This window comes from Pteropus medius, unplaced genomic scaffold (assembly GCF_902729225.1).
Source record: "Pteropus medius unplaced genomic scaffold, Ma_sr-lr_union100, whole genome shotgun sequence".
Classification (NCBI taxonomy): domain Eukaryota; kingdom Metazoa; phylum Chordata; class Mammalia; order Chiroptera; family Pteropodidae; genus Pteropus; species Pteropus medius.
The window spans coordinates 7,339,008-7,355,853 of record NW_024340701.1 but is presented as its reverse complement, the minus strand read 5'-3'; the positions used below and the strand labels follow the sequence as shown (position 1 = coordinate 7,355,853).

The 16,846-nt window shown below is 38.4% G+C and overlaps 2 protein-coding genes across 22 annotated transcripts in view; both read left to right on the top strand.

Moving 5' to 3' along the window:
* Positions 1 to 6,929, top strand: part of LRP8 (LDL receptor related protein 8) — a 73,838-nt gene extending 66,909 nt beyond the window's left edge. For all 21 annotated transcript variants that reach the window (XM_039886547.1, XM_039886550.1, XM_039886502.1 and 18 more), the window contains one exon: positions 2,267 to 6,929. In XM_039886547.1, coding sequence (XP_039742481.1) covers positions 2,267 to 2,305 — 39 coding nt within the window. In that variant the 3' untranslated portion in view covers positions 2,306 to 6,929. The remainder of the gene's footprint in view (positions 1 to 2,266) is intronic.
* Positions 6,930 to 9,760: 2,831 nt separating this feature from the next.
* MAGOH (mago homolog, exon junction complex subunit) lies at positions 9,761 to 16,324 on the top strand. The gene is made up of 5 exons (XM_039886581.1): positions 9,761 to 9,952; positions 12,123 to 12,181; positions 13,431 to 13,541; positions 14,912 to 14,994; positions 16,084 to 16,324. Exons 1-5 carry the CDS (start codon positions 9,865 to 9,867, stop codon positions 16,181 to 16,183), a joined length of 441 nt encoding a protein of 146 aa, XP_039742515.1. The 5' UTR covers positions 9,761 to 9,864; the 3' UTR covers positions 16,184 to 16,324.
* Positions 16,325 to 16,846: the final 522 nt, after the last annotated feature.

The window sequence follows — 16,846 nt, the reverse complement described above, 5'->3', positions numbered from 1 at the left end:
ATGAGTAAGGGTGTGAACCCAGGCAAGTACAGCCAATCCTAGAAGCCTTTCTGGTTCTGGAAGCCTGCAAATTGTAATCTGGGTATTGGGGCAAAGAAAAAAGATGGATTAGTTGCAGACCGAGGAGATGGCATGTGAAAGAAATGATTAAGTATGGGATAGTGCAGACAGAATTGCTGCTGAAGCAAATTCTTCATGAAGGAGAGACATGAGAGATGATGATGAGCAAGTGAGGAGTGCCAACAGATGGCCTCAAGGATCCTTAGCCTTGGCCAATCCAAGCAACCAGTTACTTAACCAGAGAGGGCACAGTGGAAGAAATGTTGAGCTTGGAGTAAGGAGATGACTCCCAGTTTCACTAGTCCACAGCCCTCTGATCTTAGTCACTTCTCTCTGTTCACCTGTATTTGTAAAATGGGAATAATAACCCCATTCTATCTGCTTCTTTAAGTTTATAAAGTGCAAGCAAGATAGCACAGGTACAAGGTGCTTTGTAAGTTACAAAGCACTCTACACATGTAAAATGGCATTGTTTCCAGAGAAGGAAATAACCATTCATGAGGAGCTGTTCCTGATGACTCCAGGCCCAAAGAATAAGCTCCTGCCAGTTGCAGAGAAAGAGTAGGACAGTGAAGAAATCACTATTTAGTAAGAATCTACAAAATATCAGACACCACTTGGTGTTTTACATATATTTTCTCATTTAGTCTTTACAATAATTTTATAAAGTTGATAGTATTTGCCCTGTTTTGCAGATGAGGAAACTGAGACTCAAGAGAAATTAAATAATGCCTAGGATCACAACTAGGAAGTGGCAGAACCAGGATTCAAATTCCTGTCTGTATGTACAAAAACACCCATGCTCTTTCCAATGCATAGGGTAACTAGCCTTGAAGATTTAGAAATCAGTATTCTCAACAACCTGTTCTCTCTACTGTCTCTTTCTCAAGTAGCTCCACTATCACTCCTGGGACCTGCCCTTGGCCTAGAGATCTGCCTTGGAGAGAGTGGGAGGGTAACCAGGCTAAAAAAAAAATAGATAAGTCTCAAAAGCTCGTGGAACAAGGCATTTTTTTAAAATTATTTATTGCATAATTATTTACACAAATTGTATAATTATTTATGCAAAACCACAAATAATCGAAAGATGATTTGAAAGGCAATGGAATTATTTTTTGTTGTATGTAGAATGTCCAGAAATGGAAAATGCTAGTCTGGTTGTATTTTATGCTGGGTAGGTAGATCTACAATACTCTGGACCCCATATGTGTTTGGTATTGTATTAAGCACTCAATAGACATTATTTCATGTGATTTCCCAACAATCCTATGAGGTAGGGTAATTATTATTCCCATTTGACAGATGATGAAACCAAGGCTCAGAAGGCTGAAGTGGTTAGCCCAAATTCATACAGCTATGAGAAGATATTGAAACACTGAGGTCTGTCCAAAGGAGAGTATCCAGGGAATGGAAGAGTGGGAAACAGGATTACATCAAGACCAGCTGGGGAAAGCTAGATGTGTAGCCTGGAGAAGAAAACACTCAGAAGCGAGGGAAGGAATTCAAACACTGTCTGAGAATTTCAAGTGTTGTCTGTGCAGAACTCTCTGAGTCTAAGAGATAGAATCAAAGAACATTAGAAGATATAAAGATACAAATTTCCCGTCAACATGAGAAAGAATTTAAGTCCACTGTCCACCAGCTTAGGGTTTAGTAGGCTCACCATCTAGTGGTCAGCCATTAGTGGCAGAGAGAAGTCTAGCATCTAATGACTAGAAAATAGAGGTGAGGGAAAGAGGGATTGAATTTCATTGACCTGCACTGTCTTCCAATTTTGCATAGTCAGTTGGGAGGGCTGTAGCACATTACCTTCCTAATTATGACTAGCATGTTACAAATAGCTAATAACCCGGGATTAAATAATTGCCAAAGCTAACCCACTGAAATTGAGCAAACCTAAAATCCCATAAAAAAAGATTGAGGAAGTTTAGATTTCTGCAGCCCTACTTTACAAAGTAGAACAGAATGATGGAAAAAGCTAAAGCTCTGGATTCACACAGATCTGGGTTCAAATTTTAGTTCATCCACTTTCTACATGATCCAGGACAAATTGAGTCTCAATTTTCTCCTCTGTAAAATTATTATGATAAACCTGTCTCTTGGGGTAGTTTGAAGATTATATGAGCTAATGCCTGTAAAGTAATATCTGGTACTTTATGATACTCAGTATGGGTCTAATGATGATTTCTTTCCTTTGTTTCCCTAGCGAGTGGCATTAAGCCTTGAAGATGATGGACTGCCCTGAGGATGGGACCACTCCCTTCGTGCCTCATGGAATTCAGTTCCATGCACTACACTACCTGGCTGGTGTGTGCCTGGATGGAAGGGTTTCTGTATATGGGTCTGTGTGAGTGAATATGTGTGTGTGTGTAATTTTTTTCTTTAATTTATGTTGGGGAAAGGTAACCACAAAGTTATAATGAACTGCAAACATCCAAAGGATGTGAGAGTTTTTATATGTATAATGTTTTATACACTTTTTAACTGGTTGCACTACCCATGAGGAATTCATGGAATGGCTACTGCTGAGTGACTAACATGATGTACATAACCAAATGGGGCCGATGGTACAGTAGCTTACTCATCATTTAAAAATTATATTTACAGAGAGTATTTGGTTTGGAGGGCTTTTTTAGGTTTTAGAGTTTGGGGTTTTTTTTATAAATAAAATGATTATGCTTTGTGGCTATCCATCAACATAAAAGAAAAAAGAAAAAAACACTTCAACTCCTTCCCCCATTTAGATTATTTATTAACATATTTCAAAAATAAGATTAGTTATATAAATAATTTAGAGACATGACAGTATTTATTTTTGGTATGATTGGCCCACTAAATGGACTCTGTGTGCATTTATGTTTAAGTCTGCATGTGTGTGAGAGAGAAAAATCTAGAGAAGAGGCGCACTTATGGCTATTGTTCAAATACATAAAGATAAATATATTTTAAAACAGTCCACAAGAAGGGTATCAGTCGTTTTCAGAGAAGCTTTTGGAAATGTGGCTCATAAAACAGATACCATGGTTTGTGCAAACATGTAGTGGAAGAGGCAGAATCCTTTCCACCTCTGGCTATTCCTGGAACCCCAATCGTCAGGAAAAGCCCTTCAGCTCACCCATGGCTGCTGTGGCTCCTACCTGGGCTTTCTCTTCTATGGCTAAGGCCAGTGTACAGACTTTACACAGTACTAGAAGTTCTTGTGCGCTCAGGTGAGAAAATGCCTGAACCTTGGCTACTTCTTGTTTTAAAGTTCAGCATTTCGAGTAACTTCATTTTCCTTCAGAACACTTGGATTGAATTCATTAAGGTTTCTCTGAAGCACACTGAGGGTGCCTTCCTTCCTTATAGAGCACTAAGTGGAGATGTTTCCAGAACAGCCCAAGTTTACTCTAGGGACTGGCTCAGGCACTGAACCTCTGAGATGTGCTATGGGTGAGGATAAGGACAGTGGAATCAGTTTTGTTACATCTCCATTTCTCCCTTCCCCTTATTTTCTACAATTTCCTTTAGGTGGGAAAAAGTAAGATGTAGGTTTGTTACCATCGTGTGTTCCTATAGATAAAACTAATTTTTGGCCTAAGTCAGAAAAAGTGGCCAAACCTAAAGTCCTTTTTGAGGGGGAAATGGCATATGCAATATTACAGTATGTTGGATATATATGTCCACACAGGGATTTGGTTTACTGCTTTGTAAATAAAAGGAAAAACTCTAGGTATATGTACAGATTTTTTTTTTCACTATGGACACTTTCTTCCCTTTTCCTGGGCCTTGGGGAAGGTGGGGAGAAGTGCTCCCTTCTCTTTGTGGGGTCTGTCAGTGAAAACATAATCCTACAGTTCCAGATGGAATGCAGTCCCCTCTGGCTCTCATCCAAGGTGTGGTCTTTTCTTAACTCTTTCTACTTCACTCCCATTGGACAACCAGGGATAAGGTGTGACACAGAAGTGTTTGGCTTAAGTAGGAGCAGAGGACATGTATCTAACCTTAATATATTTGGAACGTGACACACTTAAGCAAAGTCCTCCCTGCCCCTACCTGGCTGCCCTCAACTCAATGAAGCTTGGATGTCCCACCGGCTTGCTACCCTTGGAATTTCCAGGCAGACATTCTAGACTCTCGCCCTGTTCCTAGGACCTTTCTCTACATCACTCATGGTCTCCTAACTATTGAGAAAACTGTGTTCTGGAGCCTGGGCACTATGCTTTGTATAAAGCAATTTCCTCATATATGTATGTGTCGACAGTCCTGAAACATCCATTGAGAGGGTAAATGCAATTGACTTAGAATGACCATTACCAAATAGAATATTAAAAATGGGTGACCAACTCCTATGGAGCTTAATCACTTAGTGCTATTCTTTCAAGAATGGAAAGAAAATTATTTTTGAGTGAAGAAAAATGATGAAAGTGACAAATCATTGAAATTTATATAAAACAAACAACTTTTTCTATAACCTGCCTCCAAAGAAATAGAATTTCATGGGGAAATTCAACAATGACTAATGCATAATATCTAAACTTTCAGTCATATCTTGGACATCACAGAAAAAATAATGAACTGGGATAGGATGATTCAGTCTGAGACTCAAAATGCTAATGAAACATACCATCTCAGAAACACCCATGTTTTCTGAATATGCTACAACTAACCACAGTTTGAAAGAGGCAGCTATTGGAGGCAACCTACAATAACCAAAATCATGGAATGTTCACATGTTGGAAGGCAGTAAATAAGATGAAATCTGAGGAGGAGTCCTTCTAATCCTGGAGGCTTCTGAGCCTCATTCTGAGGTTTAGTTGCATTTCTGTTGCCTTCTGCCCCTGTGCCATCGTATATCTATAGTCATTAATGGGTCAGAGGATCACTGGACTATAGAGCTGGAAGGAAGCTTACAGATAACACTAGGACGGCAGAAAATTAATCAGACATTTTTTTCTCTAAAAGAAATCGGTCCTGGTCCTTTTCCTCCCTTTCCTTCTCTAGGATACTATGTTGGGCTGCCTGAACATTGTACCAAACCTGCTACCTATCTTTCCAATGGAATTATGAATGCCCTTGCAGAAATGGCCTTCCAGAAACAGGGGAAACTAAAATTTTATTTACTTTTGATAGCATGATTATTTATAAAACAGATCGAGGTAACCTGTAATCTTGGAATGAGATCGGATTTAAATTTATGGTAATAAGTACTACTGATCCCTCCAATTCTCTCTGTGATTGCAATATATTCATTCACTGAAACCATTCGCTAGGAACAGTGTCAAGCACTACAGATGTTCAGGTCAATCAAACATTTTTTGTCCTTATGAAGCTCACAATAGCAGTAAAGAAAGACATGTGGAAACAAAAAAGGAATAGATTATTTTCAGAATGCTGTTAAGGTACAAAGAAGTCATTTTTACCAAGGCAGATGAGGAATGGAGTCAAGAAAAGCATCAAAGGAGAAGTAACCTTAAGCTAAGTCTTAAAAATTAAGTAGAGGTGTCTAGGCTACTTCAGGCAGAGGAGACACCATGCTAAGACACAGAGGCAAGAAACAGCATGGGGACTTTAAGGACGTGCACATAATTCTTTATAAGGAACAAAAAATTCAAGGTGGACTTAGTAAGAAATGAGGCTGGATGGAAAGATAGGTTCAATGTAAGCACTTTATAGAAAACTAATATTTAATTTCTGATTCAATTAAGCAAACATTTCTTGGTAATTTATTGTGTATGAGGCACAATGTACATCATGGAAAATTCATCAGGATGTGTTAGCAGCACTTTGCAGACATGGCAGTCTTCAGCCTCAAGCTTCCCAGTGGCCAAAGGGAAACAATGATTGCTTTTCATACAGTTGAGTTGAAGTTTCTCAGTATGGTCAATGAAAACTAATATAAGGGCAGTGAGATTTTCACAGAAGCCCTCCATATTGTTAAGCGCCTCTGAGATTTTCTCAAGTGAGAAAAATAAAAAAACTGGAAATTTTGAAGACATGGAATCTACAGAGGGGACCTCAAGCACTGTCCAGTCAGGCGCTGGTGGGAATGGGGAGAGGGCACGGAAATGTGAGCCTCCCGACCTCACTCCCTAACTTTAGCCATACACTCATCATTTCACAGAATATAAGTAGTTAAAACATTTCAGAGTAAATTACTTTCTTTCCCATCACTGCATGAAGATAGAATATTGGAGTCTTCTCACACTGTATTTTTAGGGTATTGGGGATTTTCAGATATGGAAAACTTAGAGGTGGAAGAATTACAGCTTCAAATTTTCAGTTAACAAAAGAAATCAGGAAGCTCTTATTTGTTCAGGCTATGCACCATGTGCACAGTCAAGAATCAGCAGAAACCCTCTGTATTTGCAAATACTTTGTGCTATAAAAAGTAATTTTAAAAGAACCACCTGTATATGTACATATATATATTTAAAGACATGAAGGTTTTGATACTTTTTTACAAAAATTGCAAGAGAAAATACCTGTACAAACCATATGTTTTAGAATAGCATTTTGTTCTATACAAGCTGTTTTTAATTTGGGGGTAAAGTACTGGTTTGCAAACTCCATCATGTTGTACCCAAATGAATTTTCCTTGTTTGTCTCCCCCCTCCCCATATACCCCCAAATTACTGTATCTGATGTAACAGGCATGTTAGAATGTTGGGTCACACTAACCATTTCAACTTTTTGTCATTCTGAGTTCCATTAGCTTCTGTATTCTGTCCCCTTTGCAGTCTGGTTTCTCTTCCAGAGGCAAAGTGTGCTTGGTATGTTGCATCTCACTAGCTGTACTGACATCATCTTGGTGAACTAAAAACCAAATATGAACATTTGTAAAATCAGTGCACTGTTTCTAGAGAGAGATTAAATTCATTTTTTTTAAATCCAAAAGTATCACTGTGATGCTTTAATGAGGGGGGAGCGAACGATCATTGAAACCTTAATATATACCCAGTATTCTTCATAAATTCATCTTCATCGACAAATCTGTGAGATAAAAAATATCATTCTGATTTTATAGATGAGGAAGTGGGTGAAGAAACTGCCCAAAGTCACACGGTTGTTTAGTGCCCCCGAAGTACATGTAGCGTATGTAGTGCTCATGTACATGTGGCATTCTCTGCCTAGATTTTCCTTCTCTACCTATTATCTGGTTAACTCGTTTGTCCTTGAGTACTCTGCTTAGACCTACTCCTCCAGGAAGCAAATCTACTTTCTCACTCCCAGACCTAACTCATAGGGTTAGGTAACTCTGCTTCTACAACAAATTTGGCTTACTTGTATCCCAATACTTCTGCCCTGCTTCTTATTCCCATGCCACCGAGGTTGCTTTTACCAAGGTCACCCAGGACCTCCTTAATTATAAATATTGTAAATACTTTCAGTCCTTATCTTCCTTGACCTTGGAAGGAGTATTTAATGCTGTTGGCACTCCTTTCTTGGAATACTCTTATTTTGGCTTACATGACACAATACTCCTTGTTTTCCCTCCACCTCTCTGGCCACTCCCCCCTCCCCCACCTCTTAAATTATGGTATTCCAGCTCAAATCCATCTACTTTTATATCTCCATTGCCACTACAGGAGTACTGATCACCACCATCTTGGGTTATCACCATCATAGATTACTTTAACAACTACTTATCTGAATTTTACTTCTAATCTTTCCATTTTCCAACCCAGTCTACAACATTGCTGCCAGAGTGATCTTTCTAGAATACATTAAGTCATGTCACCATCACCTCTTTTCACTTTCCTGCTTAAAGACCTTCATCTGTTTGGGTTTTAGACCAAACTCCTTAATACAGCTTGTAAAATCCTTCATGATTTGGCCTCTGCCCCTTCCCAACCTCATTCTGTATTCTAACCACACAGTTCTGTGCCCTCTGGAACATTTCCCTCGGAAGACTTCCGTAAGCCTCTAGACTAGATTTAGAGCCACTCCGTGTGCTTCCATAGTATTCTGTGCTTCCCCTATTTGTAATCTTTATCCCTACATAATTGCTTATATGCTCCTTAATTGCCTCCTCTGCAAGCCCTATGAAGGTCTGTCTTGTTCACCATTATATTCTCAGCACATGATACCCAGATTAAAATCCAATACCCTTGAGTTTTAGCCCAGACTCCCTAATATGGCTTGTGAGGCCCTTCACGATTACCAGATATCTCTATATACTTAACTCCAGTTACCACCTCAAAATTGTTATGAGGGTTCAAAAAACAAGCACTTGCAAATGGTCTGTCAGCCTCTGAGCTAACATTTACTAGATACTTAATACCTCGTGATTCCCTTGTTTTTTATACAATTCTCTTGTTACTACTCATATCCAATATTTTAAATAAAATACCTTATGGTTTTATAGTTATTTACAGTTTATATTTTCCAATTTCCAAGACATTGTTTCTTACTCTTAAAACACTTCTACAGATGCTCATTTAAAATTATGCTCATTTTAAAGATAAGAAATCTGAAGTCCAAAAAGTTCAATCAGTTCCCTTTTGATCACAGTGAATCATTTTCACACAAAGGATTATTCCAACATAAATCTCCAGTGATTTTTTTTTTTTACTCATCATACCCACTCTACACTCTGCTACCAATGCTTTTTCATGGAGAAAAGGAGTAATGGCAAGACTGGGAATGAGAATCAGAGACTGCCCCCAGAATAAAGAACAGTATCGTTATGGTTGCCAGGCCCCAAGAATGATGCCAACTCAGCACTCTGTTCAAAACCAATTCCATTCGCCTTTGGCTGGAACTTAGATGAGCTAAAGCAGGCTTCTAATACTTAGGATTTTGACTGCCTTTTGCGTAATCAAGGAGGTAAATTTTTCCTCAGCCAGAAAGCCTTCACAGAGGTCAACCACTTTAGCCTGAAAAGACAAAAGCCTTTTGGGGCAGTTCTCAACCCTGACTCATCCAGGAAGCTTTACAAAAAGAAACAAAAACCTGACGCCCACGGTTGGAGATATTGATTAAATTGGTTTTGGGTGGGGTCCAGGCATCAGTATTTTTAAATGCTCCGAGATGGTTCTATTGTGCAGCCAGGGCTGAGAAATCACTGCTGGGTAAGTAGTACGTAGATGGCTGGGGAGTGGGAGATCAAACGTTGTTTAAATTCTACTCACAGCATCTACTCCAGAAACCAGTGAAGTAGAAAGGGAAAGGTAGAGATTAAAAAGTAGAATAATTGGGAATAAATGCGGTCAAGTTAGTTCCAGAAAAACGGCAATCTCCGTTTTTAGGAAATGTAAATTAGGAAAAGCATCTCTGAGAAAGGTTTTCTCTAACTGGTCCTTAATCTACAAAGTTCGGTGGGACCCAACTTTAGACACACGCATACTACCGTGCACTGCGTTCTCCTGTGAGGTGGGGTTATTTAACCCCATTTTACTGCTGACATGACCTAGGTCCAGAGACCGTGAGCAGCTCTGTCCCTCTCACATAGTCCTTTAAGTGAAGGTTGAGCCTGGAAGGACACAGGACTTAGGTATTCAGCCCAAGAACTTGAAGCGAGGCCCTGAAGCTCTTTGACGGCATGGCCTTATGCTTAGGACAACACCTGCTGGTTAATGTCTTGTTCCCGCCTCAAGCTGAGGGTACGTGTCTGCACTGACCCCGCCTCCAAGTGAAAGGTCCCCTGTTTCCGTCGGGAGGGGCGGGGCCGCATTGTCCGTACCCCAGGAGGGGCCCCTTCGCTTCCGGTGACGGCGTGCTTTGACGTCACTTCCGCGCGCCGCCGTAAACGTCAGTGTCGGGCGCTTACGGCGGCGGTGTGGTTTGATATTAAAGTTCGGACTCCGTTGCCTTTTGCGAGCAATGGAGAGTGACTTTTATCTGCGTTATTATGTGGGTCACAAGGGCAAGTTCGGCCACGAATTCCTGGAGTTTGAGTTCCGACCCGACGGTGAGAGCGGCTTCCCGGCCCTCGGGAGCGAGCACTAGGCTTGGGGGCGGGCAAGTGGGGAGCCCTGGGGTCCGGTACGAGCCGGGAATTAGAGAAGGAAGGGACTGATACCATATCTGTGCGGCGCGGATCTGGAAGAAACAATCCTGTGTCCGCCCCACTGGTTTTTTCTGTACAAGTGCAGGGACTTCTGTTTAATAACATCTTTTGACAGAATGCTTCTTTCAACAAACATGGGTTGAACGCCCTCTTTTGTGCCAGTCTGTGTTCCACGATCTCGGATACAGAAGTGAACGATAGACAAGCTTCCGTTCTCGTGGAACTTGTATTCTAGTGCTGGGAGAGAAATGGGAAGGTAGTGATGAATGATCAGAAAATAAAACAAAATGGAGTAATTGCTGCTGGGCTGCTTTTAGATAGAGTAGCCATTGGAGAGTTCTCTGAAGAGAGGGTATTTGACCCGAGCCCTGATTGACAAGAAAGAGTCAACCTTGTGAACCTCAGAAGGAAGAGCCTTCTAGGGAGGGAACAACAAGTGTCAAAGCTGTAGGGCAGGAATGAGCTAGACATATCTCAGGTGACCAGTGTGGCTGAAAAGTAGTGAGCTCTGGGGAGAATAGTGAGAGATGATGTGGTATAAGTAGGCAGGGGTCACACCATGTAAGTCTTTGTAAGCCATGGTAGAGTTTGGATTTTATTCAAAGTGCAGCACTAAGCAATTGGAAAGTTTTAAGCAAAGAAGAGATGTGATCTGTTCTTGAAAAAGTATTCTAATTATTGGGTGCAGAATGAGCAAGAATGGAAACAGGACTACTTATTAGGAGACAGTAACAGTTGTTGAGACAACTGTTGAGACTAGAGTGTTAGTAAAAGGAGAGAAAAGGATTTAGGATACTTTTGGAGGCAGAACCAACAGTACTTTGTCAATTATAGGATGTATGGATGGGGCACAGTAGTGAAGGAAAAGAAATCAAAAATGACAGAAAACTCCCACTAAATCGGGGCACAACGATGAACCTGACAAGTCACATTTGTGAAGGAGATAGATTTGTAAACAGAGACAAGACAGTATATTAGGTGACAAGACAGAAGGGACTCAGAGCAGAAGGAAGGCACCTAATCTAGTTCAGAGGAGGCTTCCTGCGTAAAATGACTTGGGAAAGGGGAATGTGAAACTTCAGTAATTATAGGAGTTATTTAAGCAGATGAGAGTAAAGAAGGCATTTTGGACAACGTTAATGGCAAAGAGGTTGAAAACGAAAAAGTGCATGGGATGTTTCAGGCAAAAACGAAGTAGTCTGATTAACTTCAGCTATCATGAGAACTGTTGCAGGAGTGAGCCTGGAAAGGCAGATGGGGCTCAGTTTAACAGTATGCCATGTTGAATTTTGATTTGATCAAGAAGTCAGTGAGCAGCCATTGTCAGTATCCAAATATTAGAGTAACCTAATCAGATCCATGTGTTACTACATCACTTTGTTCACTATATTGAGAATGAACTGAAAGGAGAGACACTTAAAGCAGAGAAACAGTGCAGTGAGGCATCAGTTTGGCTCTTTACATATGTGCCTTCTATTCTATGGGGAAAAGTTGCCTCTTCTATTTTTATCTTTTCCTTCATACCCACCATATATATACCCAGCCTGTTGAATGCACATAGACACAAAGGGCCTTATAAACCAAATGTGGTAAATAATAAAACCACAACTTTTAATCACAGGAATAGATCAGAGTATTGCATATTCACATGATAATATATGTATGTTTTCAAAAGGCTTTCACAACTCATTTGAGTCTTAGGAGGCCCTGTGTGCTACTAAGTTACCAGTTACTATCCCTATTTTCATCTGAGGATATTAACCTGCAGAGAGATTATTTGCCAGAGTCCCAAGAGTCTGTGTTCTTTTATCTCATTTGAGCTAACCTTTTGCAAGAACTATAATTCAATGTCAGCTGTATTATTTTTGCTGTGAGACCTATTTAATAGCCTAAAGTGAAGAACTGAAAAAACTGGTATTGTCGAAACCGAAGGTGTAAATAATAAATTTGTTAGACACTTGAGGGGAAAGTTAAGATACATTTTAAGCAACAGCCAATAGTCTTAGTAGGCTAATGATGCTTTAGTCATACATTTTTATTATACATTGAATTTGTTTTTTGCCCCTCACAGGTAAATTGAGATATGCCAACAACAGCAATTACAAAAATGATGTCATGATCAGAAAAGAGGTAATGAGCCTCCTGAGTCTTTCATTCACTACAATTTAGCTTTTTGTCTTGTTTTTGTTCTTTCTGGGAGTAGTTTTGAAAGATAAAGAATAGAGAAGTATAGCTATGTCTGTAGACAGCTTCTAAAGTTTTTCTCAAATCTTTTAGTTTGTATTTTTTTCACAATGCCAAATCAATTAATTAGTGGTAATCATTTGAACTCTTGCATATCTTGCTTTGTAATCTGCTACTTATTAACCATGTGACCTTGGGCAAATTCCCTGGCTGAACTTGATAAGTCTCAGTTTCTTCATCTGCAAAAATAGAAATAATAAAGCCTACCCCCACTCAAAGTCTTTGGCATATTCCCTAATGCATAGCACTCAGTAGAGCTTTTTAACTTGCATTTGAATGGGGAAAGGAAGCATAAGAAAGCAGTTAACACCATTGAATATATGGTAGATGCCAAGCATGGCACTGGTGATTTTACATACATGATCTTAATTTGACCCAGATTGTAAGCTGTGTGATGGGTGATATTATATACCCTTTACAGATAAGACAATGAAGACCCAAGTATTAATTATGGGACTTGTTCAAAGTCACCCGTTAATAAGGGATAGAGCAGGAATTAAAACCTATGCCTGCCTCTGTCAAGTCCATGTATGCTCCATTTTGGTATGATTTCTACCACCCCATTTAAGTCTTCATAAAAGCTACTTTTTCTTTTTAACCACTTGGTCACATTTGAAAATATCTTAACAGTCAACATATTTTCATACTATTATATTTAATTAGCAGTCAGTTTTATGCTTACTCACACATAAGCATCTCCTCACTTTTTTTAACATAGTATGTAAAATGTTGTAATATGTAAAGCATGTAAAAGCCAGAGTAATCTTTTAAAATATTCTAAAAGATATATCTCTCCTCTTTAGAAGCATGTTATCTAGTTAAGAATCACCAAGGTTACTCATACATCTTTTGTTTTGGGTTTAGGTGTGAGTTGGGTATGTAGGCAAGGAGAAGGTTCATGTGAACAGGTTATACCCAGAAGTAGAAACAAGTAGTTGGAGGACTGAAGTGTGGTCATTGGGTACTTCTGACTCTGCCCTCTTCAACATGCTGAGGTCAATCCTGAATGTCTTCTCATTTACAGGAGTGCTGGAAATAAGTTTTCAGGAGCAGTCTTTTTTTATTTGTATTGCTATCCGATTCAGTATGCTGCTTAAGGATACAATTTAAATTCTGTTTTTCAACTTGCTTTCAGGCTTATGTACATAAAAGTGTGATGGAAGAATTGAAGAGAATAATTGATGACAGTGAAATTACCAAAGAGGATGATGCTTTGTGGCCTCCTCCTGACCGAGTGGGCCGACAGGTGAGTGTTTTAGCAGCTATCCACAGTACAGAGATCTTACAAATAAGATGAGGTTTACTGCTCTGCATATTGACATTGAATCCACTTGTGTATGCATATGCTCATGCATGTTAGGGAGCTATACTCAAAGCAGATTATCAGCACCTTGGTCTAAGGAAGCAGTAACCCCACAGGGAGGAACACAGAGAGCAAGTGGTGCTGCTGACATCTAGAGCTCAGCCCTGAATTTCTTCTTGTAATCCCCTCCCCCTCTTCTTAGAGCTTTTGCTGCTGACCTCACTTACTGAGTGACTACTATGGACAAAGCATTATGAGGATACAAAGATAAATAGAACATAGTTATTTTAGCAGTCTAATGGAAGGAAAATCATGTAGGCAACTAAGTATATGAGAGATACTTCTCTCAACCTCACATGTTTCCTTCCTAACCCAGACTCCTAATTGATTTCCTTGTTTCTCTTCTTGTCCTGTACAACTCATTTTTCCATCCAGAAGCCACAGTAATCTTTTAAAATGTAAATTTTTTATGTACAGCCAGTTCTCAAATAATGTCATTCTGCTCATTATGGTTTCCTTATAACATTGATGAGATGTCGTAGGAACATAACTTGTTTATATCAATTAGCCTATTAAAAATTGGTTTTCCTATACTACATCGTTTTGCTTAAAGTCATGGAACCAAATGATGAGGTTAAATGAGGACTTACTGTATTCTGCTGATTTTAAACTCTCCAGTGGTTTAACCACTGCATTTAAAATAAAATCCTAACTCTCACCTTATCTTCTACCATTCTCAAAATCTCTGGCTGTGTTCAAACCTCACAGGCCTTTTTTCTGTTCCTCAGACATACCTCAGTTGTTCTTAATTTAAGACCTTTATATTTGCTACATGCTGCCTAGAATATTCTATCCAAGACTGTCTTTATTATTGAAGTCTTCATATGTCACTTCAGTGATGTCCTGCTTGTCATTTTAAAAAAAGTAAGATGTTTTATTGTTTTCATAACATTTATCGTTGTCCAAAACTGTCCCATATTCCCCAGAAAAGTTAGATATTTGGTATTTGTAAAACACAGATTTATACATCACTCCACACTGTTAATAACAAAAACTCCAATGTAATCTCTTTTAAATCCCAGAAATGGTGGAGCCTTATAGACACAACTTCCTCTAAGAATATGAACTAAACCATTATTTATCTCTTTGTTTCCAGTACCCGGCACAGTTTAGTGCTCAGAGGGTACTGGTCTTGTTTATGTGCTGTGAGTTTTTGTAGAGTTTTTGTGATTTGGCAGATGATGAACCCCCTTCTTGTGTGCTTGATGAAAATTCCAGTTCAGTTTGACTTAGTTTTTTTTTAATGTTTCTAGGAGCTTGAAATCGTCATTGGAGATGAACACATTTCCTTCACAACATCAAAAATTGGTTCCCTTATTGACGTTAATCAATCCAAGTAAGTGTACATGATCCTAATATCCAGATGTGCCTATTTTGCAGCCTGTTGATATGAAACCCTTAACCAAATTGGGACCATTATGGTAAGATCTGGAACAGATGCAAGACAGAAAGGGTCAGCTTTGTCCCCCTCATTGGAGAGAGATTCGAAATTATTTTCAGGGGCTTTCTCCTATTGCTTTTGGTGTTTTATTCAGTCATTGCTAATAATTGCTTCTCAGTGACACACACAGAGTAATGCCATAGGAGCAGCCAAAGTGGGTAAGAATCTGGCCAAAAAAAAAAAAAAGCCAAAACAAGTGCTTGAGAAAACTGTAGCATCACTGAGCCTGAACAACTTTTTCATTGTTGGTCATTCAGACTAGCACATCTTAAAGTCTGACTTGGACAAAACTGAAATTGTTTAGAATATAAATTTAAAAATTCACGTTAGTAGGGCAAATTATAAAGTTGAAACAAACTATATAATAGAGTCTTCAGATGTTGGAATCCTTTTTTTTTTTTTGTCTTTTGTGTTTTGAGAATTTGGGATTCAGTATGGCTCACTTTTAGTACATGTTGGGCATAGCCGTCTTCCTTTGGACAGTCTCTTGTTAGCGAGTTATGCCATAGTAATCTTCAGCTTCTCAGTCCTGTTTAGTACTACTTATAAAATTTGTTTTCATAATTCTGAAAGTAATACATGCTCATTATTGAAAATATAGGAAAAGTAGAAAGGGGAAACCTTTCAATTAGAAAGATAAACCTATCAATTAGAAACCGTTAATACCTTGAAGTATTTATTTTTTTCTGTGCATTAAAAAGTTTTTAAAAGCACAAATATCGAGATCAACAATCTTATTTTAATGATTTTTTCACTTAATATTTTCCTATTTAAAAATGCCTTAATATTTTAAATGACTTTATATTTCATTTTAATGTATAGTATATAGCTTTTTCCTTCGTTTTGGACACTTAGTTGTTTTCAAAGTTTATATTCTGTAAATACTTTTATGAGTAATATCTTGGTACATAATCTGTGTTATTAAATGGTATTATCTTGCTAGTTTTTCTCAGCTTTTTAAACATTTTTTCTCTTGCATTTTAGGGATCCAGAAGGCTTACGAGTATTTTATTACCTTGTCCAGGACCTGAAGTGTTTGGTCTTCAGTCTTATTGGATTACACTTCAAGATTAAGCCAATCTAGATTGAATGTTAGTATGGACACAAGGGGGTGGTAGTGGCTATTTTTAATTACCATTATCAGGAAATTTTCATGTATATCAGGGCAATTTTTTTTTTATAAACTATAAATGATTTTCTTTAATAAATGCATAACAAAATGCAATTTTTAGTTTTATAAAGGTCTGAATATGTGAGCTTTTCAATTACTTTTTAAAACACTGACATCCTATGTGAAGTATTGTCCACAAATCTAACCAAATCAATGCTCTAGCTATAACTCCAATTTACAGGAAATAAGAAAATAGAGAATCGTGTTAAAAAAATCAGTGAGAAGCCAATCAGCAATATCTAGAGGAAACTTCAGGGCAAGTGATCTGGTTTCTTCAATAACTAAATTGCAAACATAATGTAGAGATGGAGCAGGAAACTATAAAGGAAATTTAAAAGCCATATAAACAATACAATGCTTGGATCCTATTTGGATCATGATTCAAAACATTTAAAATTAACATCGTTACGGAAATTTGAATACTGGATATTTTATACTAATGAAGTATTTAAATTTTTTTGGTGTAAAATAGTATTGTAGTTGGGTTTTTTCCTCCCCCTTTATTATAGAGATGTAATAGAGGTCAGGTTTTTAAAAATCATCTTTGCTAGATTCATCCGTAGCTATTTCAGTATG